Raw genomic sequence first — 24,671 nt, 5'->3', positions numbered from 1 at the left:
CTGGGCAAGAAAATGGCATCTGCAACTTCAAGTACGTGGCAGTTGTATAAGTCTTTGTAGCATTAGGACTCTAGTATTCCTACGCTTCCTTTGCTCACCAATAAGGACATTAGTGGGATCAAGGGTGGCAATTTAAGAGAGCTGATCTGCATATTTTCCATCAGAACCTAGCTTAATGTACATCTGGATGCAGTCAGTCAAAAACTGTAGATTTGAATTCATAATGCAAGTCTATGCATTATGCGTATTGTCTCTTCATGTAAGTAACTACATGAATTGCTGAGTGATTATAAAAGGTTTTGCTTCTATACTTATAATAGAGTAATATTATGAAGTTTCACGAAAGTGTATATGAGATTCTTAGAAAATAACCGTGATTGAATGTATTTACAGTTAATGGATTGATTTATAAATAAAACATTTACAGAAGGGAAGAATCAGCTTTAAATATATTATTTCCTCTATGAAATAAGAGGATGTTTGCATCTGAATTATAATTTCCATATTAATAGATAATTTATTTGCAACTTGAAAATACTGTATATTTGGCTTATTTGGAGCCACGTGAATTTGGAGGTCATGCATAGTACTCATAGCTAATATACATTTTTTGCCCTTAATGTATTTACTTACTTAATATGTAATCCGTCTTAAAAATAGATTTGTTTTATTGTTGGAGTGTGTGAGAGTATATATGTAAATGTATTTCAGCATGTAATTTTATTGGGAGTCTGTAAAATGTTACTGAGAAATGAAATAATGCCTTGTGTTTCTGTCTGCAAAAGATTCAATAAGTAATAAGAAAGAGAGGTATGGACTGTTCTGTTTCCTTCTGCCTAATTGTTGCAAAACATGATTGTTTATTGAATATGATTTGCTGTGTTGCTGATGTAGCTAATGTGCTTACCTGGAATTCCCTGTGTCATCTGCTTTTCTGAACAAAGAATGTAAAGCTTCTCCATTAGAACTAATGTCCTTAGTATAAAAAATCTGCAGCGCTGAAACTTTTCTAAGATATTGAATTTCACTTAATGAGAACTATACTGAGAAATTCTTCAGTGACTTTTTTTTCCTTGAGAGTATATGTAAAAATATAAAGTTCTAAATGAAAGCTTATGAAAATGTATTAATTTTTTTAACTGAAATCCAGGCCTCTATTTGAGAAAACCACTTCAGTGATTAAAGTGGACCTGGAAGATCCTTTAAGGGAGTTTTAGAGTGGTATTGTATAAACTCAACTAGTATGTAGAATATGTGACTTGAGGTAAATGTTTTCCTTTCTAATTGCACAGACAGGTAATTTAAAATCATTTTCCCCCCTAGTTCTTTCTTTAATCTTACATTTTTTTCTGTCTTACCCATATCCATTTCATTTATCTTTGTGTACAAAACTTTAATATTAAAGTTGAATTTCACAACTGTAGCTTATTGCATTGTCAAATGTGGTGACAGTGATAATAACTGCCACTGGTGGCAGCGACAACACTTCCAGGCTCTGTGCTAGAGGAACATGTGGTTTGGAAATGTATATGGGACATGAAATGTACGTTCAGTCTGCTTCTCTTTCCATATCAGTTTGGCATTTGCAAAGGATTTTTTCTTTCTGTTGTTCCCGCTTCTTGCCAGAAACTGACTGTCATACACGTGTAACATGAAGTCTGAAGACATGTTCCTTCAGTAACTCTTCAACTATATTCTGTGTGAGTGTGCAGGTGTTTGGTGTAAGGTGCAAGCACCAGGAGCTGAGTTGTGCATGCTGCGCCCTCCTGCCTCCTGCTGCTGGAGATGTGTGGAGATCAGCACCCTGGAGAGGGGTGCGGCGCTCAGCACCTTTCTGTCTCTGGCCAGATGCAGGCATGAGGGCAGTTGTCCTCTTACCTCTCTCTCGACTCCAGATAGCCTAGGTGAATAGAAGGACCCTTCACTATCCAGAAGGATTTCTTGTATTGAAGGCCACTAGTCTACCTGACCAAGTCCCTCTGTCTTAATTCCTACCGTTTATCCCTCACTTGCACTGGATTTGCTTCCATAGTGAGCTCTGGATTCATTGTGAGTGCTACCCATGCAAAATGGAGTGGCTGCTTCTCTTTTTGCACAAGAATTAAGAGACCTGTTGTGGTGGTTTTACCTTGCTGGACAGCTGAACTCCACCACAACTGCTTTCTCACTTCCCCTCCTCAGAAAAAGAGGGGCAGAAGAAAGTATCCTGGGAAGAAAAAAAAAAAAGTTCATGGGTTGAGGTAAGGATAACTTAATTAAAGGGAAAAGGAAGGGGGGGCTGGGGAATAGCAAAAGCTGTGTGGACCCACACAGTTAGAAAATAACATTCTCTACTTCCTGTCAATGAGTGATGTTCAGCTGTGTCCTGCAAAGCAGGGCCTCAATACACATATCAGTTGTTTGGGAGGACAGATGTCTTCATAACAAGAGCCCCCCTCTCCTTCCCCTTTCCCACCTCTTATTGCTGTGTGTGGCAGCACAATGTATGGAATGTCCCTTTGGTCGGTTTAGGTCAGCTGCCCTGGTGATGTCCCCTCACCACCTCTCGTCCACTGCCAGCGTGCCAGCTCTTGGGGTGGTTTGGAGGAATGTGTGCCAGCCCTGCTCAGCAACAGACACAACACTGGTGTGATACCAACGCTGTTCTAGCTGCAAGTGAAGAGCACAGCACTGTGTGGGCCACTGCAGGGAAAGTTAACTCCATCCCAGCCAGACCCAGTGCACCTATACTGTTTACTTACCACTTTATCATCATTCGTCATTTCTGTTGTTCCTTCAAATTCTAACCTGGTTCTGTACCTAAGTGACAACAGTGCAGCTAGCATTCCATTTGTCCATTTTGAGACTATTACAAGGCAGAGTCTACTATTTTCAGCAATTACAGTCTCCATTTGGTTTGTGTTGACATCTTAAAAATGTTTCAAATTTGCTATATATAATGTACAAGTGCTTATAATTCAGTTGTGTGTCTTGATAGCTGAAATGAGAGTGCATTAGATTCTGATGGATCACCTTGAGTGATGCAAGGTACAGGTGGGAACATCGCCTATTGCTGAATGCCACCAGCGTCATTTCAGAGTTTCAAAGAGCTGCCCATAAAAGTTAATTCAGATACTCCTATTCTGGTGCTGCTCTGGAGGCTGAGTACCTTCTGTGCATCTCTGAAGTAGTACTATAATTACTTAAAAGAACACGATTTAGTGTTCTGTGATTTAAATATTTGAGTAACTTGACACCTTTGTTTCCTTTACAGCTGCTTTTGCAGGAGTCCTACACTGGTAAGATTATATTTATTGCTTTAGAGTAATATGATACTTGAAAATGTCATTTTGACTTATATTTAGACATGTTATTGGGATAATTTATATTTAGATCGTGCCTTTCAAAACCAAATTGTCATCTCTTAAGATGAATAATTCTGTTCTTGTGAAGCTGACTTGAAAGGTTTCTTAAGCGTGTTCAGCCAAGAGTGAAGCCTGTTTTCCAGCTGCAAAACTATTGGAATCATAGAATATCCTGAGTTGGAGGGGATCCACAGGGCTCATAGCTTAGCTTTGCAAATTCAGCTGCATTTCCTCTAGCAGTCCTTTTTTCCCTGAGTGGGTTTTGAAGGCCCAGGTAAATCCTTTCAACTTCTTCCTTTGTTCTGCTTATTTACATAGTGCTTTAATTTCTTAGTTTTGCATTATATTCTCTTTGACCTCTTCAGGGAAGTCTGGCCAGTGTTTTCTTTGTGTACAGAATGGCCTTTCAACTACTTCTTGTCAATGTAATCCCCACATTTCAGGGTCCATCCTAATCCTCACCTTTCCTTTTTTTGTAGGAACCTGAAACAGAATGGTTTCTACAGTGATTTTCACCCAGCTGCCTTTGCTGAGATAACAAGTTTCTTCCACTGTGTTTTTGTTTCCTTGCTCAAAAAGAACTGTTGATTTTAGTAGTCTGCTTCTTGCAAATTCCTGTTCAAAAGCAGGGCCGTGTACACTGCTCCGTTTCTTTTTCCGTCCTCTCTGGAGAGGAAGTTCCACTTGGACTTCACAAGTTTTGCCTCCAAAATTATTTGCGTTTTTCCTGTCTGTTTTTCATAGTTGCACATTTATTTAAATAATGTTAATGGTGCTCATTTCTATGTATAATCACAGATGTCTGCATTAAAATACAACTCAGGGAAGTTTTTAGCAGAGAAAACCTATGCTATTTACATGTACACCATAATATTTCCACCAGTTTTTAATCTGTGCTTCTTTTCATTTGTAGGATATTTGAAATTTATTTCCAAATATTTGCTAATTTTAATAGCATTACAGTTTTGTTTCTAAAAAGCATTAGAGTATTTTGGAGTGTAGACATTTAAACTTATTCCATAATAGCATTTAATAAATAGTCTATGGATCATATTTCTCCATTTAAAGTTGTCTGAACAGAGGAGAATGTTGATACGATGTCCGAGTAAAATAGCAGTTTGTAAGTAGACTTTGGGTCTGCAGTGAATGTTTTGCCAGCTGTTCCTTGGTGTGTAGGACTTAATAAAGGTTCTAAAACTCCTTACTCAGAATTAATTATTATTATTCTTTAACAGGTGTCACATAACAACTCTTTTTGAAAATGACCGTCACTTTTCTCATCTGTCAACACTAGAAAGAGAAATGGCCTTTCGCACGGAAATGGTTAGATTATCTTTTAATAACAATTCAGTGATTGTAAAACTTTTCTTCGTAATATTGTGATTGTGGGCTTTCCAAAATTTAATACTGTCTGGATAAGTAAAATATTTTGATATCTTGCAACTAACATGCATTATGGTTTTACGTATAGAGCATTTGTGTGTCTTGAAGCTGATAACATCTCTTCACAGTTTGCTTCAAATATGATTTAAAAATGTGATTCTAGAGGACCTAAAATACAGAACTGCAAATGTCTGATAGCAAACTTCTGATTATAGTCCTGTTATGCAGCGTTTTTAAAGTCATTTTTAATTAATGTTTGCATATGCATACACCTTTTGGCAGCTTTTATTAGTTTGATAATTATGGAATATTATGCTAATGCATAGTTAGTTAACCAAATGAGAGATTCCGGACATTTTGTTATGACTCAAACAGTAAGGAAGCCCACACTGGTAGTTTCAGTGGAAGTAATAGGAAGGGATTTGAAAACAGGGAAGTCGTCTTGAATAATTTTGTCCTATTTGTTATAATACAAAATTAATTTTAAAAATGAAGCTTGGATGTGGTGGTTCATGAAGCACAAGTGATCTCTTTAATGATAAGTAATAATTCTGCTCTTCTGTAGGGTCTTTATTATTCCTACTTCAAGATAATTATTGAGGCACCATCATTTTGGAATGGGCTGTGGGCAATTATGAATGACAGACTAACTGAATATCCTTTAGTGATTAACACCTTACAAAGGTTCAATCTTTACCCAGAGGTGAGTTATGTTCTGAAAATAAGATTCTTAAATAAATGAGAAATCTTTGGTTTCTTTAGGCTTGATTATAAATTGTCAGAAATGTTACTCTGGAAAGTGTAGCTGTAAAGATACAGTGATTAATGAAGTGTTGCTTAAATACTGTATTTTAGTTCCAGATTTAAAATGTGAAAGTTACTTCATACACTGTGATCAATTGCCATTGTTATTAACTGTTCTTGGACTTCAAGTATGTTCAACCAAATGTGCATACTCTCTGCATCGTAGTATTTCATACCCTACAGTTTCAGTCCAGTTCTATACTTCCTGTTTATTTTTGTTCTTTTTTCTGGAAGTAAGTAGCTGACATGGTGCACTTGAGGAAATATGATATACGAAGTATAAGTGATATGTGACTATGTCTGCAGTGATGAAGATGCTGAAAGGTTATTTTGGCTTGCATTTTGTGTAGGACGATAAGCTAATGAATCATCACAGTTTACTGTGGCCTTAAAATCCATGAATGGTAATAGTTTATTTTGCTTGTTGCAGAAGAAATTCCTCTTTAGAAGACTGCCTGCTGTTGTTTTGTATGTGCTTGTTACCTGATTAGATTAAGTTCTTTCTCTACTTTTTTTTTTTGTCACTAAAGAGAAGATGTCATTAAATACAGAAATGTTTGTTTTTCTGTCTTGCAGTGTTGCCTGTGTCTCTTAAATATTTTGCAGAAGGGAAACTCTTTGGTTAATGTGCATTTATGTAACTCCGTGTGTCAGGAACAACTTGTTTCTTGGAGAACCAGGGTCTCATAATGGCTGTAATTGCTGGTTACTAGCATTTGTACTCGTTCTCCTGCTCTGTCAGAGCAGAGCTGCTTCCAGGAACTGTATGTGTAAGAGTTCCCAGCATGCATGTATTTTTACAACTGGCATGTTGTGATTTCATTTGCTTTTTAATTTCTTGCTCTGGAAGTACTAAATGCTATAGGCTGTTGCTTTTCGTTATCCTCTTGTTGTCGTGTGTGGTGATTGGTTGGTTTTCTTGTTTGTTTGTACTCCAAAGTGATTGCAATTCAGTTCTAGAAATGCAACATTAGGAATGTGTGCTGTATTTGAGTAATATGGTTACTTTCTTTAGCTGAGAAAGATTTTCTGACTTCAGCTAGTGTCTGACTTGGAAAAAACAAAGGTAACTTCTTGAGTGAACTTGCTCTTAGAGAATCATCAGTATCACCATGAAAGATGACTAAGTAAATTGCTCTTGTTTTGATTTCAACACCCAATAAGATACAGTAGCTTGACTTCCTGTAAAGACAGTGAGTAGATTACTGTGCAAAAAGTGTAGGCTTGTCTGTTCATTCTGAGTATTCTAGGATCTTACTGGCTCATTGAACTTGGTGATAAAGTGTGAGTTCATTCATCTTTTCTGTGCCTGTGTGAGCATGCAAAACAGACAAATGGTCTCCTCTGCTCCTTTCAGTCAGTTGCTACTTGATGTCTAGCCTTCCTGTAAATAGCTTTTTTAAAAAGTGTGTTTCTTGAGTGCTCTTGTTTCCACATAACGGTATCTATAAAGTAGTGAACAGGTGCAACTTGACTTCTAAAGCCTGTTCTCCAAATTTATCTAGTTTTACTTGTGATGGGTGGTAGGAAGATGTTTGTGGATTTATTTGTTGGCAGTGAATTTTTTTTTTATTCTGATACCCAGTACCCAGTCATGTTTCCTAAAAGTGTTTCATTTCCTGTTTAATATTGTAGGAGCTTTCCAGCTCTTTCTGCCCAGTAGTACCATTAAGGCTGAATTCCAGTAAAAATTTGTGTTTAGTGGATTTCAAAATCAATTGCATCAAAAATATCCTTGAAATCCAGTTACTAAACAGGATGTAAAACCCATTAATAGAATAGCTCACTTGCATGTACAGCTGATATTAGCCATGAAAACTTAAAAACAAACAAACAAAAACCAAAAACAGTCTGTAATGAACACTTCATCATCTTTGTAAATGATAGATATAAATAGTAAAATAAAGCATCAAAAGCAAAAAAAAAAAAAAAAAAAAAAATTCTTTGCAGTTGCACAATGTTGTAGTACCAAATAGTCTTGGTTTTCTGGGTATTTGCTGCAGTTAGGCAGTTTCAGTAGCTGTGTAGGTGTTTTCATATGTGGACCCTGATGTGAAGTGGCAGAGAGATAATGTGTTAATTTCATGTTAATAACTGGTTTGCTCTCTGGCTGCTCACCGTTACAGAACAGTTGATATTTCTGTGTGTGGTAGTAATGATGAAAATTTGAGTTGGAGTGATAGGTGTTGCAAAGACCCATGTAGCTGGGGTTAAGTGCTTAATCAAAGGCAAGTAGTAAAAGTGATTGACTTTTCTACATGTTCTTTAACAGCAAAGGACTGGTCCACAGAGGATCTCCTCGGTGTGAGAGCCAATCTATTCTTTTCCAAGTTTCGCATTTACTGGCTCATCCAATATGGGACAGTAGAAATTCCAAAAATGTCATTGTGTTCTAACTGACCTGGCAATTTTGTACTACTGGTTTGCTTCCATTTTTATGTCTGTGTTAACTGTTTCATGTGAAATAGCTTTTGGTAAAAATGTTTCTGTGCTTTGTAGGAAGTACCTAAAACCCTTGGTAGCATTTTTAGGGAGTATTCATGTGTGGTAACATCTGCAGCTGACATAAGCACTTGTGACATAAAAAGGCTAAGTTGGTAAATGAGATTTAATATTTTTTTTTTCCAACATCAGTTCAGCAAGAATGCTTTATGTGCTTGGGGTAATGTCAGCTTCAGGGCTGGTGGTGCAAGCATGCTAGACAGATGTTTCTAAGCTTCCATTCGCATTCTGTTGGCAGCATACAAACCGCTTTCAGGTGATGAGAGGAAGGATTTGGAATTGGTTCCCAGCCCTGTTGTTGCCTACCTGGAGAAGGGGCAAGTGTCTGGTTCTTGTATGCACACATGGACAGGTAGAAGTGCCAGGGCACAGATGGTGAGGAAGCCCCCAGGACCTCAGGATAGTGTACTACACAGGACACGGTAGTGAGGCAAGGAGTCTGGGTCTACACAGAAGGATGCAGTTGTGTTTGGAATATGTAAGGTTTATGTTGTGAGAGTGTAAAGAGATGAAGTGATTAATGGTGATTGGAGTCTTAGTTTGAAAAATGAATAAATCATAGAATTGTAGAACAGTTGAAGTTGGAAGGGATGTCTGAACATCATCTAATCCCACTCAAAGCAAGATGAAGTAGAGCAGATTGCTCAGGGCCATCTCTTGTTCAGTTTTGAGTATCTTCATCCCTTTGGGCAGCCTGTTCTACTGTTTGAACACCCTAATAGTGTCTAAAATAATAGTAATAATAAAAAAAAATTATATGTAAGCGGAATGACCTATGCATTTCAATTTGTGCTTATTGGCTCTTGTCCTGTCACTGGGTGCAACTGAAAGCAGTCTGTCTTAGTCTTCTTTACTCCATCTATGTTCTTATTATTTTGAGCAGCCCAGAACAGGGCTCAGGATACATTCTTACCAACCCTGAAGATAAGGGAAGGATCACTCTCTATGCCTCCTGACTCCCTAAATACAGCTGAGGATACTTTTTGCTTTCTTTGTGACCAGGGTTCATTTCTGGCTCACTTACAGCTTGTCAACCAGGACACCCAGGTCCTTTTCTGCAAAACTGCTTTCCAGACTGCTCCCCGGTCTGTACTGGTGTGTGGGGTTTTTCCTCTGCAATGCCGGATTTTGCATTTCCCATTGTGAGATTCCTGTCAGCACATTTCTCTCGCCCGTTGAGGTGCCTCTGAACTGCAGCACAAATGTCAGCTACTCTTTCCAATTTTGTATCGTCTACAGACTTGTGGAGGGTGTTCTCTTGTCTTGTCATCTAGTCATTAATAAAGCTGGGGACAGATTTGGCACCAGTATTGATCCCTAGGGTGCTCCCATAGTGACTGGCCTCCAGCTGGCCTTCGTGCTGCTGATCAATCTTCTGAGCCAGTTCAGCTAGTTCACAGTCGTGTGTCCACTTACACTGTTTGTTTTCATCAGTTTGTCCAGGAGGATATTATGGTGCAAGGTTGAGTGCTTTCCTAAGTCAAGATAAAGAACGTCCACAGCTCTCCCCTCATCTAACAAGCCAGTCATCTCAGAAAGCTGTGAAGTTAGTCAGGCATGAATTCCCCTGTGTAAATCCATGCTGACTGCTTGCTGTCACTTTTTTTTTTTTTGGTCATTAGTATGTTTGGAAGTGGTTTCCAGGAAGATTTACTTCACAGCTGCGGAGGTTCAACACCGATGGGCAACTAAGGACCACCATGCATGCCACTGTCACATTCCCCCTCCTCAGAAGGACAAGGGGTTAAAAATACAATGAGGGGTTTGAGATAAGAACAGGGAGATCACTCACTGATTGCTGTCACAGGCAGAGCAGACTCAGGATAAGGGAAATTAACATAATTTATTACCAATAAATACTGGAGTGGAGCAGTGAGAAGTGAAAGCAAACTAAAGACAACTGTCCCCCACATCCATCCAGCATTAGCTCATCTTTGAGCAGTGGCAGGTCCCTTCTGGGGCAGCTGGCTCTGGTCTGACATGGGGCAGCTGCTGGTCTCTGCTCACAGCCCCCTGCAGCCCCCCTGCCCTGCTACCAAAGCCTTGTCACGTAAGCCCAATACCTGCCTTATTAGGGATCAAGCTATTATTCCCTGTATTTTCTTCTTGCCCTTCTTAATGATGGAAGTGACATAAACAGTTTTATTAATTGCATGGGGAAAGAAAAGATGGAATCATATTTCCTGTGCGTGTTTTCTGTGGCACAGGGTTGGGACAGATAATGCTGCAGTGGTGAAACATATTTTCAGTCCAGGGACCCCCAGGTTATAACTTTCAAAGCAGCTTAACTGGAATGGCCACATTATTCATTTGTGAATTCTATATATAAAGTCTATTATATCCTGACAGAATAGCTTGATAATCTTAACTCTAGTGACTTTGCTGTGAGATGAGTTGTAGTTTTTCTTTGCGTAAAATACTGTAGTTTTTTGTGTCAGGTGTTGAGATTTAATTTGGTTGTCATAAGAATATTACAACCTTTCCATGGAAAATGGAAATGCTGTCTTACATTGCATCTGGAAGCGCTTTCTAATGCATGCTTAAATTTAACCTACCAAAGTTTATCTGGGTGAAATAGGAAAACAAACAAATACACACAAAAATGGGGGGAAAAAAAATAAAGATTTGGTCCATTAATATTTTGGCCATGTGGAAAAAAAATAAGCAATTGTTTTTTAATTGGTTTAAGATCAAGATCTGGGATTTTAATATCTGATAAACAAGATAAATGGGGAACCTTGTGGAAAATAGTGAAATATGATTTTTTCAAATATTCCAGTTTGATTTAAATTATTTCTGTTCTGAAGTTGGCATAATTTTAGTCTATTACTGAATGCTTGGTCTGTGCTGAATGTCTTCAGTGAATTACAGTCAACAACGCTTAGTAATTTAGAGAAATGTTGAGCTTGAAAAAAGTACTGGGTGAAGGCCAGTTGTTGTGAGAGGTTACCTTGGGCAGTGAGCTAATCTCCAAGTTCCTTTTCAGAAACTTCAAATCCTGCTTTCTGCTTAGGTGGTCCTCGCCAGCTGGTACCGCATATATACTGCCATTATGGATTTTCTTGGTGTACCAACAAAGACATGTTGGACTGTAAACAGAGGAAAAGGGCTTAGTCCTGTTGAAAGCTGCGAGGGTGAGTGGTGTTTTGTTCTAGTTTCTCCCTGGAAGCATATAACTGTGGCTTTATATATGTCAGAAAAAATAAATATTCCCGTGTCTTTATCGCTTATGTGCTTTCATTTGGCTAAACCTGTGTTTTGGCAGATTCACACTTGTCAAAAACATGAAGAAAGATACTTATAAGAACACCAAGGGTCTGCAATTCATTCCAAGATACTACATTTCAAAAACTTACCTTCTGTATTTTCTCTCCTAACTAAAACTTGAGGAGTGGGAGGGAGGGGGAAAAAGATACCCACAAAACTCCCTTTTGGAGAATATTTTATGTAGTGATTTTGCTGGGAAAGTACCCTCGTGTGACCTAATATTCAGTGTAAGAATTTCAACCTTATGTCTTGAATTTGACGTCATAGTTTGTTGCTGCCACTTCTTAGCTTTTTAAATTTTATTTTGACATTCAAGTATAGGCTTTTAAAGTAAATTATACTATAGAAGTACTTTGCCCAGAAAAACTGTTGATGTTCTACAGTCAGTTAAAGCTAACTGATAGATGGTAGTTCGTGTAGTTGTTTCATTTTATCATTTGAAATGTCTTTGTGTGGTCACACATTAATATTTTTCCTTTCCACAAAGCTATACAAACTCTCTTCAGAGCTCAAATGATTCACTTCCTCTAACGTTGTCAGAAGCAGTAAACAGTGAATAAATGTGTAACTTACAATTCCTGGTGTTTTTAAACAAAATAACAAAACCACCACCACAACAAAAAAAAACAACAACCATCCAAACAACCGAACTCCACAGCTATTGAGGCTACCATTTCTGGAGGACATATCTTCATCTTATTTTGGAGAACTGTCATGCTATACTTTCAGCAATAATGAATAAGCATTTCTGTGTACTAAACTCTGAAGTTTTGCTAGCTTCTGTGTAGTGAGTAAGGCTTTTTAAGTTGTAGTGCAGAAATGATTAGAGCCAGGAGGATTTAAAGAAAGAACAACAACAAGCATGTGAACACAGAAGTGTTTGTGAATGAATAAATTGAAAGACGTGCATTACTAGAACATCTGTTGGCATCTAATGAAAGAAGAAAAGCAAAGAGCATTGTGTGTAATTTATGTTTAAAGATGGATTTACACCTGAAAGAGAATGGAAGTGAGAGTATGGGGAGTACAAACCTGTTCTAAAATCCTCTATGAAGTCAAAATTTCCGTAGAGAATGTTGTTACAGTAATGCTTATCCCTTCTATACATTTCTTTTATATATAGGTAAAGCTTCCCTCTTGGTTTGTTCTGTTTCTGACTGCACAAATGCTGTGTGTCCCCCTCCTCTTCTTTTAATATTTTTTTTTTTTCTGGGGGGGTGGGGGGGGGAATGTTTTCTTTTGATATAATCTTCATGGCATTTTCTTTTTTTTGTCTCTTTCTGTAGGTATATTAAGGTAGTCTATGTAATGTGCTTTATTATACTGATTGTGTGGTGATTTATAAACTGTATGATCTTTCAGGTATATTTGACAATGTGTTAATTTTTTGTTAGGTTTGGGAGACCCTGCTTCCTTTTATGTTGCTGTGATTTTTCTTTTGAATGGATTAATGATGTCACTGTTCTTCCTATATGGCACATACCTCAGGTAAGACAGTTGAGACTATTTAATTACTACTGGTAGTCTGCTTTTATGGTAAAATTTAAAAAAAAAAAAAAAAGGTAGATGCTAAAATATTTTGATGGTATATTGTTTGTTTGTACAGTAGTAGTATTTTTACTGTAATATATACATTGTCACTGAAAACTAGTGGGACAGAAGCTTGTTGATTCAAGTAAAATGTTGATGCTACAAAACCATGGAAAATTTCAGTGAATTGGTATCTCATTGATACCACTGTGTTGTGGATAAAACTTACTATTATGCAGTTTTTAAATAACTTCTGTCCTGATGGTGTTCTTAAAATTACCAGTGTTACTCATTTTTAAACAAAGTTTAAATGACACTGCGCTTGTTGAATGACAAGACTGGGGTTTTTAGAATGCTTTTCCTCCAGTAATACTGCATTTCTTTCAATTTTAATATAACTGACAAGGCAAAATGTTTTTTAAGATAATGCATTCTTTTGTAGGCATACATATACTTCCCTTTTTCAGTGAATCTGTTTTCAGTATCTGACCTTAAATTTCAGGAACCATAATATACTTTCATACAAAAGAGATTCCACGTTCTGCAGAAAAAAAGAAGCAGAAATATTTGTACCTCTATTTTCATTTGCCTGTTGTGCAAAAAGCTGCTACTTTTTTTAAAGAGATGTGTTTTTTCCCCCCACGTCATTATGTGGCTTCACTGACATTTGTTCTCTTTCTGCTTTCTCTGAAGCATATGGTGATGGTTCAGATAAAGAATAGCGCAGGGCAGGAGCTGAATGTGATACTGAAAAGAGGAAGTAGCGTAGTGCAACTGTCAGACATTTGGGAGTAAAGCATGGATGTGTTTCTTAACAAAGAAAGTAAATCCCTCATTTTTTGAGGAAGTAGGTAATCTGAATATTTGTATGACTAACTTGTCATGTTTCTCTTAAGTTAGGTATATGGAAAGCCACATTTCATGTATTAATGTCACTGAAAAGTCAGTAATGTCTTATCCAAGGAAAGTACTGAGAAATTAACTACTGAGTATTGAAAGTAGTTCAGTTTTAAATGCAAATGATCTGCAATGTACGTAGTCAAAATGACTAGAATGTAAATGCAGTTCTTTCAAGTTGTAAGCCACTAGCTAGCTGGGGTTATGAAAAATAACGAGAGACTATGCAATTTTCTGGAGGTAGGATTTTGATCTTTTTTATTTCTTCTAAAGAAGTTCATAGTTTGATACCAAATCTAGATGGCTGCTTAGTCATTATATGTGAATGAAGGTTCCTTGTAGTCAAGGAAAGCTGGAATACAAAGGCTTTTATTTAAGGTGTGAAAAATTGAAGAACTGAATCTTGAACGATGCAATTCTACTATGCTGAAGTAGGAATCTTATGAATTGGTGTAGGTCTCCTTCCTAAAGCTGATTTTTTTTCTATGCCTTTTGAAAGACTTTTTCACAGCACCTGACTCATTTGATGGTGGGAAACCATCCTCTAATATTTTCTTCAACTTTTCATTTATGAATTTGTTAGCAACGATCATCTCAAGTTTACATAATTGTTTTTTTCTAGCTTTTTTTTCCTCCCTAGGTGTTTGTGAAACGTATAGTCTTTATTTCAGCCTTATTTGCTTTTAGTCTCCTTGTAACTTTGTGTAGTGATGGCAGGTAATAGCATAGTGGAAGACCACTCTCTTACTTTCCAAACTAGCATGTGTTCCCATCTGTGCTTGCCATCCGTACTCTGTTGTTCCAGGAGTTCGGATAGCAGAAAGGTAGTTGCTTTTGTGGGACTATTTTTTGCTGTTTAACTCCTTAAACAATTTCCTCTTCAAGGTTAGAAGATCACCAGACAGTATTTCCCTGTCCTAGCACACTGTGTGTGGCCAAGGTTAAGAAGGGGAACAGAACCATCCTTTTCAAAAGTGAGCTGATGTTGCGTTTTGTTAGCTGTAGTGTGAAACTGCAACCTCTGGTTATGCAAAGGCACTTGGGAATCTTCTGGTGTGATGCAAGTTAGCTTCAAGCTCTGGAGCATTCTCTATTAAGACAATCAAAGGGATATGTTGAAAACTCATGCTTAGGTTTTGTTTTGTTTTATTTTTATTGGTAAAGGAATGGTGTTTAGGTAAGTGGTTTATGCAGTTGTCAGATTCCCCCGTTCCCTCTGTTGTTGCAGTTGAGGGACAGAATGCGTAAGTTGATTGTCAAATACTGGATCTCAAGGAGCTACCAGTAAATTTCCCAAATCTCCTTCTGACAGTGCTTTTTCAGTATTCTGTTTCTTGCATGTTAATTAACAATGAATTAGTGCAAGTCCCTGGTGACTTTCTTTAGGCTTCATCTTATTGTACCTGGGGATTCAAAAGACAAGTTCTTTTATTATTCCAGACCTGACTTCACTAGACTAAGAATTAACTGTTCAGGTCATCTGCAGTTCTTTAAAACAGAATAATTTAAATTTAATAAAGAATTAGTAGTTTTTTAAACATGGGAGCTATAGCTTCCAACAGAAGGGCCTTTTCAAAAGCTATTTTGTGTATGTACTCCACCAATCATAGTATGGTATGAGAATTTCAATGGGAAGAGTTACTGTATCTCCTACATGATATCATTGCACTATTAGAAAATAACCCATCTTACTCTATACTAAATATATCCCTCTGTGAAATAGGCTATGTTCATTTGCTTTTCTTGAAAAGATAGTGACAAGGTGCATTTCCCTATTATGTGCTACAGATTTTCTGATCTGTTCTCATGTGGTACAATAACAAGGCATGATGGATCTGAAGCATTCATAATAGAATTAAGACCTTATATTCTAGACTTTAAGGTTTTATAACAATGTTAATACTTCACATAAATCTTGATATTTTTTTAAGCAAATTTTTAGTTTTCTTTATTTTTTAAGACTTTTTTAATAATAAACATATCCCCTTGGTCATTTGGGGCTTTTAGCATTAGATGCTTTTAGTATTTGCAGAATTAAAAGTTGAGTTTTATGTGCAAGAATGCATGTTTTCTGGAGATTGTTTTAGGACTCAGCTGGTATCTTTAATCCCCTGTTATTGTACCCAGAACTTACTGATTCTGTTTGACCTGTATATTAGTGATGGGTGAAGATCTGAGAGGACTTTTTTTTTTTTTTGAAATCTTAACAGCTGGCTGCTATTGCAAAAATTGTATTTCCTGTCAAATTCACAGTAGAAATGCACTTTTTTTTGTACAAAAGGGTTGCTTGATTTATATCACAGAACATCAGTAATAACAAATCTAGCCAAACAGGTAGGAACATTATCTATTGCTGTTTTGAGGTGAAAAAAATACTAAGTGCTGTCTTTGGTTTTAGTGTTGAATCCATGATACTAATTTTTCAACAGGTAAGCTTGATTTATTTAGAAACCTATAAAAATCCTTAAGTCAAGGGCTTAAAAAGCTTCTACATGTCAATGTCAGAGTACTTTGCATAAGAATTAAATTATAGCTTACATTGACTGTGTTGCATGAATTAATTTTTGTGTACGTTTTTGAGCACATTTGATTTGGTTATTTAACAAAGTATTAGGTTCAGATCAGTATTTGCAAAGATGCCCTTTGGGTGACTGAGCATGCAAGTTCTCCATTTGTATTGCTTGGAGTTTTGTTGAAACAATCAATTGAACAAAACCAAACAAACAATAAACAAAATTCAAAAAAACATTCTGTACTTCTCATGACCAAAGTCTAGGTATGGTTGATTAAGTAGCTGCAATTGCAGGCTGTAACTAGTAGGATTCATTGTTACTGCTGATGAAATAATATAAACCAAAGCTTGTGACAAGCAGAATAACTATTTCACATGTTATTTACATTGAAATGGGTGTTCTACAGAAGAAAAAAAAAAAATGATGTGGAAGGAGTGGTCTGCTCTGGAGTAAACACTAGCTGACTGCCTAGTATTTTAATATTTTGTGTACTCTACAGATTGCTTTTCCTTGGTGTCTGGAAGCATTTTTGTTTTCCCCAAAAAACTTAGCTGTAAGTTAGTGTTGCTTCATATTTTTGAAGCAGCATTGGCCGTTAAGAGTTTCTGTTGTACCTGTTTTGCATGTTCTTTTCACAGCGGGAGCCGTCTAGGAGGCCTCATTACTGTGATGTGTTTCTTTTTCAACCATGGAGAGGTAGGTCTCCCACAGTTTTTTCCTTTCTTTTTTTTTTTTAAGACTAAGGTTGATCTCATTTCCTTGAAGATATTGATGTTGCTTGTCTAATTGGGGATGAATGCACAAGGTTAATAAGAAAGGAATAAGACCTTACTGAAAGCAAAATACGCTACAACTTTTATGTATCACTGTCCAATGTGTCACCTTAGATTCAAAACAAAACAAACAAACAAAAAGCCCAACAAAGTAAATATATTGTAAAGTGGTTCTGAGATTGAAATCTCAGCAGGACATTAAGTTCAAGTTTCAAAACATCAAAATCTCTTTTTGTCTGTGTTCCGGACATAACTGGGCTAGATGTACCATGTGAATAAGCTACAGAAATGGAGGAGGTTTTATTTAGATTGCTACGTATTTTACCAGAAATTCATGAATACCAAACCAGCAAAGAAACCCATTAGTACTGCTGTACTATATTCTATAGCCAGGATGCATAGAATGTAGAAACTGTAAACATACAGAGACCCCATAGGAGAGCTTCCCTCTCTGTGGATGACAGGACCTGAGGGAGGGGCAGGGGAGAACAGAGATAATACATGCTTTAGGGAAAAGACATGTTAGTATATATATTTATGAAATATTTATTTTATTTGTAATTGGGGTGCAACTTTGCATTTAATTTATACTTTATAAGCATTTATTTTACACTATTAATTTAACATATTTGTAAAATAGCAAAGCAAGCAAAGAATTGAATGGTGCTGATTCTAGTGACTTCTCTGGTAAAACAGTATTTTAAAAAATGTCTTTAAGATTCTAGGAACTGAAGTAGAAGGGATGTCTGTAAATTCATGATGGTCCATGTTAAAATAAACTATTTCTTTGTCCTGTAGTAGTAAAGTGTGGGAAAGGAATTTGCAGGGAGCTTTGTGCTGTTTCACACATCCCTGAGTTAATGAGAACAAGTTAGTGAGATAATGAGGAAAACAGCGGTAGAACCAAAAACTTGAGCAAGGTCGAGATAAAGTAAGTTGGCTACAGTGTTAAAGATAAGCTTTGGGCAGTGGCCAATTGCTGGCTGGCTCAAGGCGCGTCTGAGGGTCTCTAACCAATTGTAAGACAGATTCGGGTGCATGGACAGCGCGTGGGGCTACGGGGAAAGTATATGTAGTAGTGAAAAAGGGCAATAAATGTTTCCTGTTCAAGAGCCATCAGGAGTCTGTGTCTTGTATCCCTTCAGTAAAGAACCTGTGATGCTGAGTATTCAGTGCCTAACTTAGCCATTATATTTGAGGCATGAAGGTTCTATTACCATATAAATACAGTTTGTTAAAACACATTTCGCTTTTAGACCTAGATGGGAAGAAAAGAGAGTTCTGACCTTCCCAGTCAATTCTCAGCTTCCTTAGGCTGTGTGGTTGCATTAACAGTTACAGAGCTCTTCCTTGTCTATGTACAGTCAGGGGTGTACCCTGGCATATGCATCTATCTCAGAAGCAAAAAGCTTCTTAAAGAAAGGAGCTACCAAAGCCTGCTTTGTCTTGAATGTGTCCTGCCTCCATGCTGCCATTTCCCCTGTAACTTCCATTCCTCAAAATTCCTTCTTTTTCAACTTAGAGGTATTCTGTTGACAGGATTGTGAGGTTTCAGTGAAGTACAGAAACAAGAAAGGGTCTTTGAAGAATTTTTGACCTAAAAAATTACTTTCACATACTGGCTGTGTGGATTCAACATGTTCCAGTGATGATGTCTACACAGCATTAAAATGGATAGCTTAATACTTGCCCCTAACCAATGAGACACACCCCCAAAGCAAGACACATAGAATTCAGGAGAACTTGTGGATGTGAATGTGCAAGGTGCAGGAAACTGGTGAAGCCTAGGATGGAGCCGGGGTATTCCTAAAGGTGACACATACCTTTGGGATAATCGCTGTTGTTGGAGTAACGCCTCACCACAGAATCACAGAATGGCCAAGGCTGGAAGGGACCATCTAGTCCAACGCCCCTGACATAGGTGGGGATGCCACCCACTAGATCAGGTTGGCCGAGGCCCCATCCAGCCTGGCCTTGAACACCTCCAGGGATGGGGCATCCACAGCTTCTCTTGGCAACCTGTTCCAGTGCCTCACCACCCTTCTACAGTGAAGAATTTCCTCTTAATGCCTAGTCTATCCTCTTTTAGTTTAAGACCATTCCTCCTTGTCCTATGCCTTCTTACAGGTAAGAGGTATAAATGGTGTAAAACGGGCCTGATTTCTACCCCAAACGGAGCTCCTTTTGTCTGAGAAGCTTCCTGTGCTGCTCTGTGGAGAGCAGCCCATGCTGGAGCAGTCCGCTCCTGAAGGACTGCACCCTGTGGTACAGCTCCCAGGCTGGCACTTCTCAGGCCGGCTGGCATTTGCTTCTGCCACAGGTTCAGGAGACTCTTTCTGTCAGCCTTTTTTCTGCTAGGGCATGGTCACCTTTATGGCTGCTGCCCTCACCCAGTGACCCAATCCCATGATAATTTCCCATCCCCCAAATGACTTCCATCTGGGTTGCTTTTTAGGATTTATTTATTTTTTTCTTAAATGTGGGGTCCGAGCTGGCGGCCTGCGTAGTTGCCAGCCCCCGGCTCCTCCTGCTGGGCTCTGCGCAGCCATGACGCGTCCCTGGCATTGGCGTTCAGTGGGGACCAGGGCCGTCTGCGCCCGTCCTGCTCCCAGTGTCAGGAGAAGCTGCGGACGAGCTGTTGTGGCATGGAGGGTCTCTCCATCCTCTCAACACCCTCCCTCAGATATTTATGTGTATTTGCGGGACGAGATGCTGGAGAGCAGGCCTGCATAGAGGAATCTTGGGGGGTTTAGTTGATACCAAGCTGAATATGAGCCAGTAGTGTGCCCTGGCAGCCAGGAGGGCCAACCGTAGCCTGGGGTATATCAAGCACGGCATTGCTAGTCGGTCAAGGGAAGGGATTGTCCCTCTCTACTCTGTGCTGGTGTGGCCTCACCTCGAGTACTGTGTGCAGCTCTGGGCACCACAGTGCAAAAAGGACATGAAACTGTTGGAGAGTGTCCAGAGGAGGGCTATGAAGGTGGTGAAGGGCCTAGAGGGGAAGACATATGAGGAGCGTCTGAAGTCACTTGGCCTCTTCAACCTGGAAAAGAGGAGGCTGAGGGGAGACCTCATCGAGGTCTACAGCTTCCTCATGAGGAGGAGTGGAGGGGCAGGCACTGATCTATTCTCTTTAGTCACCAGTGATAGGGCCCGAGGGAATGGTGTCAAGCTGTGACAGGGGACATTCAGACTGGATATCAGGAAAAGGTTTTTCACTGGTAGGGTGGTCGCGTGCTGGAACAGGCTCCTCAGGGATGTTGTCACGGCACCAAGCCTGTCGGAGTTTAAAAAGCATTTAGACTACGCTCTCAGTCATGTGGTCTGAATTTGGGATAGACCTATGTGGTGCCAGGAGTTGGACTCGATGATCCTTGTGGGTCCCTTCCAACTCAGGATATTCTATTCTATGATTCTATTGTATTCTATTTCTAATTTTTAGTGGGAATTCTTTGATTCCCACTAATTTTTGATTCCTTTTGTTTGCATGTCAAAATTATCCACTCCTTAACATATTTTCTTCTTCCATAATGCTTATATCAAAAAATATTTACTTGAAACAATTTTAATTCCTTGTCAACCTTGACTGAAGGTGTTTGAATGGACCAATCCTCCCCATTTCTCCTCTTGAGTTAGAAAGTTCGTAGGTTTCCTCTGCACCTCTTTTAGTTGATTCTGTTCATTTTGTGAACAGAACTCTCTTTTCAGCAGTCTTTTCTGGAGCATATGTTAACATCCATCAGAGTATTTTTCCTTCAGCTTTTTTCACGATTAAGTCTATACTAATTCTCATTTGCCTTCATTTATTTTGGCCTTCTGTCACTTACACAGTCAATTTTGTCATGTGTGCAACAGAAGAGAGGTACAGGAACCGATGTGTTTTCCTCATTGAAATTGCTTTATTTGCTTTGGAGTACATGTTGTACTAACTGATTGCAGCAATGGGAAATGGTATTTCAGACTGGGGGAGAAGCTCTTAATCTCCTGAGGGTTGTATTTGTATGTTTCCTGGCCACAGGTTCAATGCTACCTATCTTACAGAGGCTGGCTAATTAAAATGGAATTAGACAAAGGAGATGGGTAATACTGTTGTATAAGCTAGGTCTGTGTAAGAAAAGCTATATAAATATTTTGTAAAAGCATACTTAGCAATTTACAAAAAAATCGAGTGCTAAATTTGTATAAGCATGATTCTCTCTGTTGCAACAGTAAATAAATACCATTTCAGGATGTAGTTTGAAACTATTTCTGCTAAATACTGAGTGAAAGCCTTCTAGGTGCTAGCTACATACTGGTAATCAAAGCTTTCTTTTACTTTTGCTGGTAAACCTTGGATTTCAAAGTGATTGTACTTCCTTTTGTTGAGACTTCTGGTGTTCTTTACAACAGATTCCATTTAAAGTATGATTTCCTGCAGGTTAACTGCTTATGCATCTGAAACACCTCTGTATGTAAAATTGAAATAGTGTGATGAATATTATTTGATCATGTAGGAACATCAATTTAAATTGGAAAAAGGATATAAAGTAATGTGCTTAACTGTGAAGTTATATTATTATATATTATGATATATATTATATATATAGTTATATATATATTTTTTGATGGTCATTGCCATCTGTAAGCATTTTCTAAAGAGCTGAATAGAAAGATACAGGATGGCAGTTAAGTAGTTGAGCTGTTTGCCACAAACCCCAAGAAATTCATGAAAAAGCTATTTGGTTTATTTCATTGTATTATCCTTTGCTTTAGGAGAGTTCAAGAGTGAAAGATGTAAGAACAGCTGTGTAAGAGCTTAATTTAATCGTTAGGTTTTACTGGCCTAATTTGAAGAGCCCATCCTATAAAATTTTCCGTGTTGATGCTGCTAGAAATGTAAAATGTTTGCAGCCTAAATAACTCTAGTGTAACGAAGAGTATGTTGGTTTCTCCTTCAGATCCTTTCCTCACACACTTTCTCCATGTAAGTGTGGCAAGTCACTGCCTGAATTTGAGAATGATTTCAGTTACCTGAATAACTTTTTACGTTCAGCAGAAGCAGAGCCAAGCAGCTGCTTTCCTGTCTGTTTCTTGGGATATTCTCTAGCTGTCATACTTAATTTTGGAAAAGCAGTAATCTATTTTAATTAAACAATACGTCAAACAATAAGTCTGAAAGCTGCATCCTTTTTCCTTCTCTATTCTGCTTCTTGGCTTATGTTTTGTTTGTTTGTTTGTGTTTTGTTTGTTGGTTTGTTTTTAAGCTTGTGAATAAAAGCTTGTGTAGTTTGGGTTCTGCTTTACTGAAGTACCTGTGGTCGTTCATTTAGAAATACAAATGCATTGCTTTATGAAAATACAGCAGCAAACATTATCAGCTAACTCGGTTCTTATTTTTAGTGCACTCGTGTCATGTGGACTCCGCCTCTTCGTGAAAGTTTCTCATACCCATTCCTTGTGCTTCAGATGTTGCTTTTGACCTATATTCTCAGGTACCTCTCAATTTATGCTTAGCTTTTTACAGCAAGTTTAAAAGAGAATGTCACAGGGCATGTATTTAAGGACATTTATTTAAGTATTTATTTATGTGCCTTGCTATGCTGTAGGAATGATATCATTGACATGGAAACCTTCCTGTGCCTGTTATGTTGCAGACTGCACCAGTAAAACTGCAGTCATGTTACTCATTTATTAAAAGGAAAATTTTTGCAACTTGAAGACATGATTAAAATAAAAATCAGAATCACTAATTCGGCAAATACATGTGTAAACTAAAAAAAAATCGGACTTTTTGGTTGATGTCACTTCCTTCCTTTGAGAAACAAGCTGATAACCCCATCAATTGGTTATGGCCCTCTTGGAGAGTGGTATGTTGATTGCACGTAGCATAAGCTTATGCTATGCAACAGAGGATTCTATAGCACTCATAAGCTAGAATGTTCTTGCAGTTTTTGTGTTTATTAATTCAGTCTTTTAAACCAATCTAGTTATAATAATGCAGGGATGCCCCTGAATTTGTTAGCCCTGCTTTTCAGTGGCTGTTTCTGCCCTGCAAGGTGATCGTGTTACTGTTTTGCCTTTGGTTTGAAAATAAGCATGACTGGTTGAAAAGCCCTCAAGTATTAACAAACTCCAGCACATCAGATTTGCAGTGTATTTGTGATTTAGCTGAATTTTGTTGTAGTTATTGATGATTAAACCAAAAATATGTTTCTATCATCTGTCACTAACGTGTGTTTGTTAGGTAAGGAAAAAATGCATGCTGTCTAGAAAAATACTTTGAGGAATAGTTTGTAGAGGGATTGCTAGATTTCATATTATTATGACATCTCCTCATTTAATGCTAAATTGTGAAGTCAAACAAAAGCCAAGAAAATTAAACTTCAAGTTAGGTTGATCCTAGTGTATATATTCTGTATCCATAACTGACTTTTAATTAGATACATGCACTTCTGTTCTTCAAATGCTGGTACTTAAAATAGTCTTTGATCTTGCTTACCAACGAAGAAGCAAGGTATTTAGCCTAGGCGTTTCAGAGCGAGGATCTGAAAATGTGATAAAAAACATTTTAAGACTTAACTTTCAGGTTCTCAGTTAGAGATTCTGCTTCAAGAGCAGCTCTGTTTTATGTATAGCAGTCTCCTAATGTAATATAGGAAGTATATTTGAAAAAGAGACTAGAACTTAAATTCTCTGTTATTTGCATCACTTAAATAATAGCTTAAACTCATGCTTAGCAGGACTTCTGATAGTTAATCTTGAGAGATTTTAGGAGAAACCAAAGAGTATTTTGCAGAATTTGTTCAGACTGCTGTGATCTGTTGGGTTTGAGTTCTTTTCGAAAGAATATTTATGATATCCTGATTTTTGGAGGCCACTTGGGGAAACTTGAATCATGACATGTTTCTGATGTGATCTCAAAGCTAGGATTAAATAAATAAAACTTTTCTAGGAAGACATGGAAAATAGTGTTTTTTCAGTCAAAGGTGAGTTTCATATACTTGTGATTGTGCTGAAATCCTTTATCAGGATTGCTGGTAAAAAAAAAAAAAGTTGCAGAAAGTAAATATGAAAGAAGGGTGAGATAGAATGCTAGAGGAGTAAAATCACTGTTGGGTGCAGACTGTTGTGAGAATAGTTGTGAATTCATCTGAAAAGAAAATGGTTGTGACCTGACTGTACTTGTTACATGAAGGTGGACCGCTGCACGGAATATAGTTTTGACTTGCTGTATTACATACTGCCAGGAGAAGACAAACTTGGTAATGAGTGACTCATCATATTGTTAAGAAACACTAAGCATCAGAACTATTGTTTTTGGAAACTGATGGAAAAATGACACTAAATTTACTTGAACATTGTTACTTTTAGTGGATCAGTATTGCTAGCTAAATTCCAAGGTAACTTTATTATTATTATTTTTTTATTCCATTCTCTGTTGTACTTTTTGATAATATGCAAATATCTGTGTAATTTAACTTACTGATATCTATTCTGTCTCTTTTTCCCAAGGATTCCGAATATTAATACAGGAAGCTTGATTGCACTGTGTGTTTCTAATATCTTTTTCATGCTTCCCTGGCAGTTTGCTCAGTTTGTTCTTCTAACTCAGGTAAGACTGTGTCCACCTCTGCATAGCCTCTTTGTCTTCTTTAGGCAAATTAACTACTTTCTATAGA

The 24,671-nt window shown here is 37.7% G+C and overlaps 1 protein-coding gene across 4 annotated transcripts in view; it reads left to right on the top strand.

Moving 5' to 3' along the window:
* DPY19L1 (dpy-19 like C-mannosyltransferase 1) overlaps positions 1–24,671 on the top strand; it is a 51,978-nt gene that overhangs the window by 2,715 nt on the left and 24,592 nt on the right. For 2 of the 4 annotated variants that reach the window (XM_040547742.1, XM_040547743.1), the window contains exons 3-10: positions 3,254–3,278; positions 4,580–4,667; positions 5,293–5,430; positions 11,047–11,167; positions 12,695–12,788; positions 16,879–16,936; positions 22,393–22,484; positions 24,505–24,604. In XM_040547742.1, coding sequence (XP_040403676.1) covers positions 3,254–3,278; positions 4,580–4,667; positions 5,293–5,430; positions 11,047–11,167; positions 12,695–12,788; positions 16,879–16,936; positions 22,393–22,484; positions 24,505–24,604 — 716 coding nt within the window. The remainder of the gene's footprint in view (positions 1–3,253; positions 3,279–4,579; positions 4,668–5,292; positions 5,431–11,046; positions 11,168–12,694; positions 12,789–16,878; positions 16,937–22,392; positions 22,485–24,504; positions 24,605–24,671) is intronic. The other 2 variants (XM_040547744.1, XM_040547745.1) reach the window with 2 other exon arrangements.

This window comes from Cygnus olor, chromosome 2 (assembly GCF_009769625.2).
Source record: "Cygnus olor isolate bCygOlo1 chromosome 2, bCygOlo1.pri.v2, whole genome shotgun sequence".
NCBI classification, from domain to species: domain Eukaryota; kingdom Metazoa; phylum Chordata; class Aves; order Anseriformes; family Anatidae; genus Cygnus; species Cygnus olor.
Note: the sequence above shows the minus strand (reverse complement) of the source record. Positions and strands in the feature narration are given on the sequence as shown.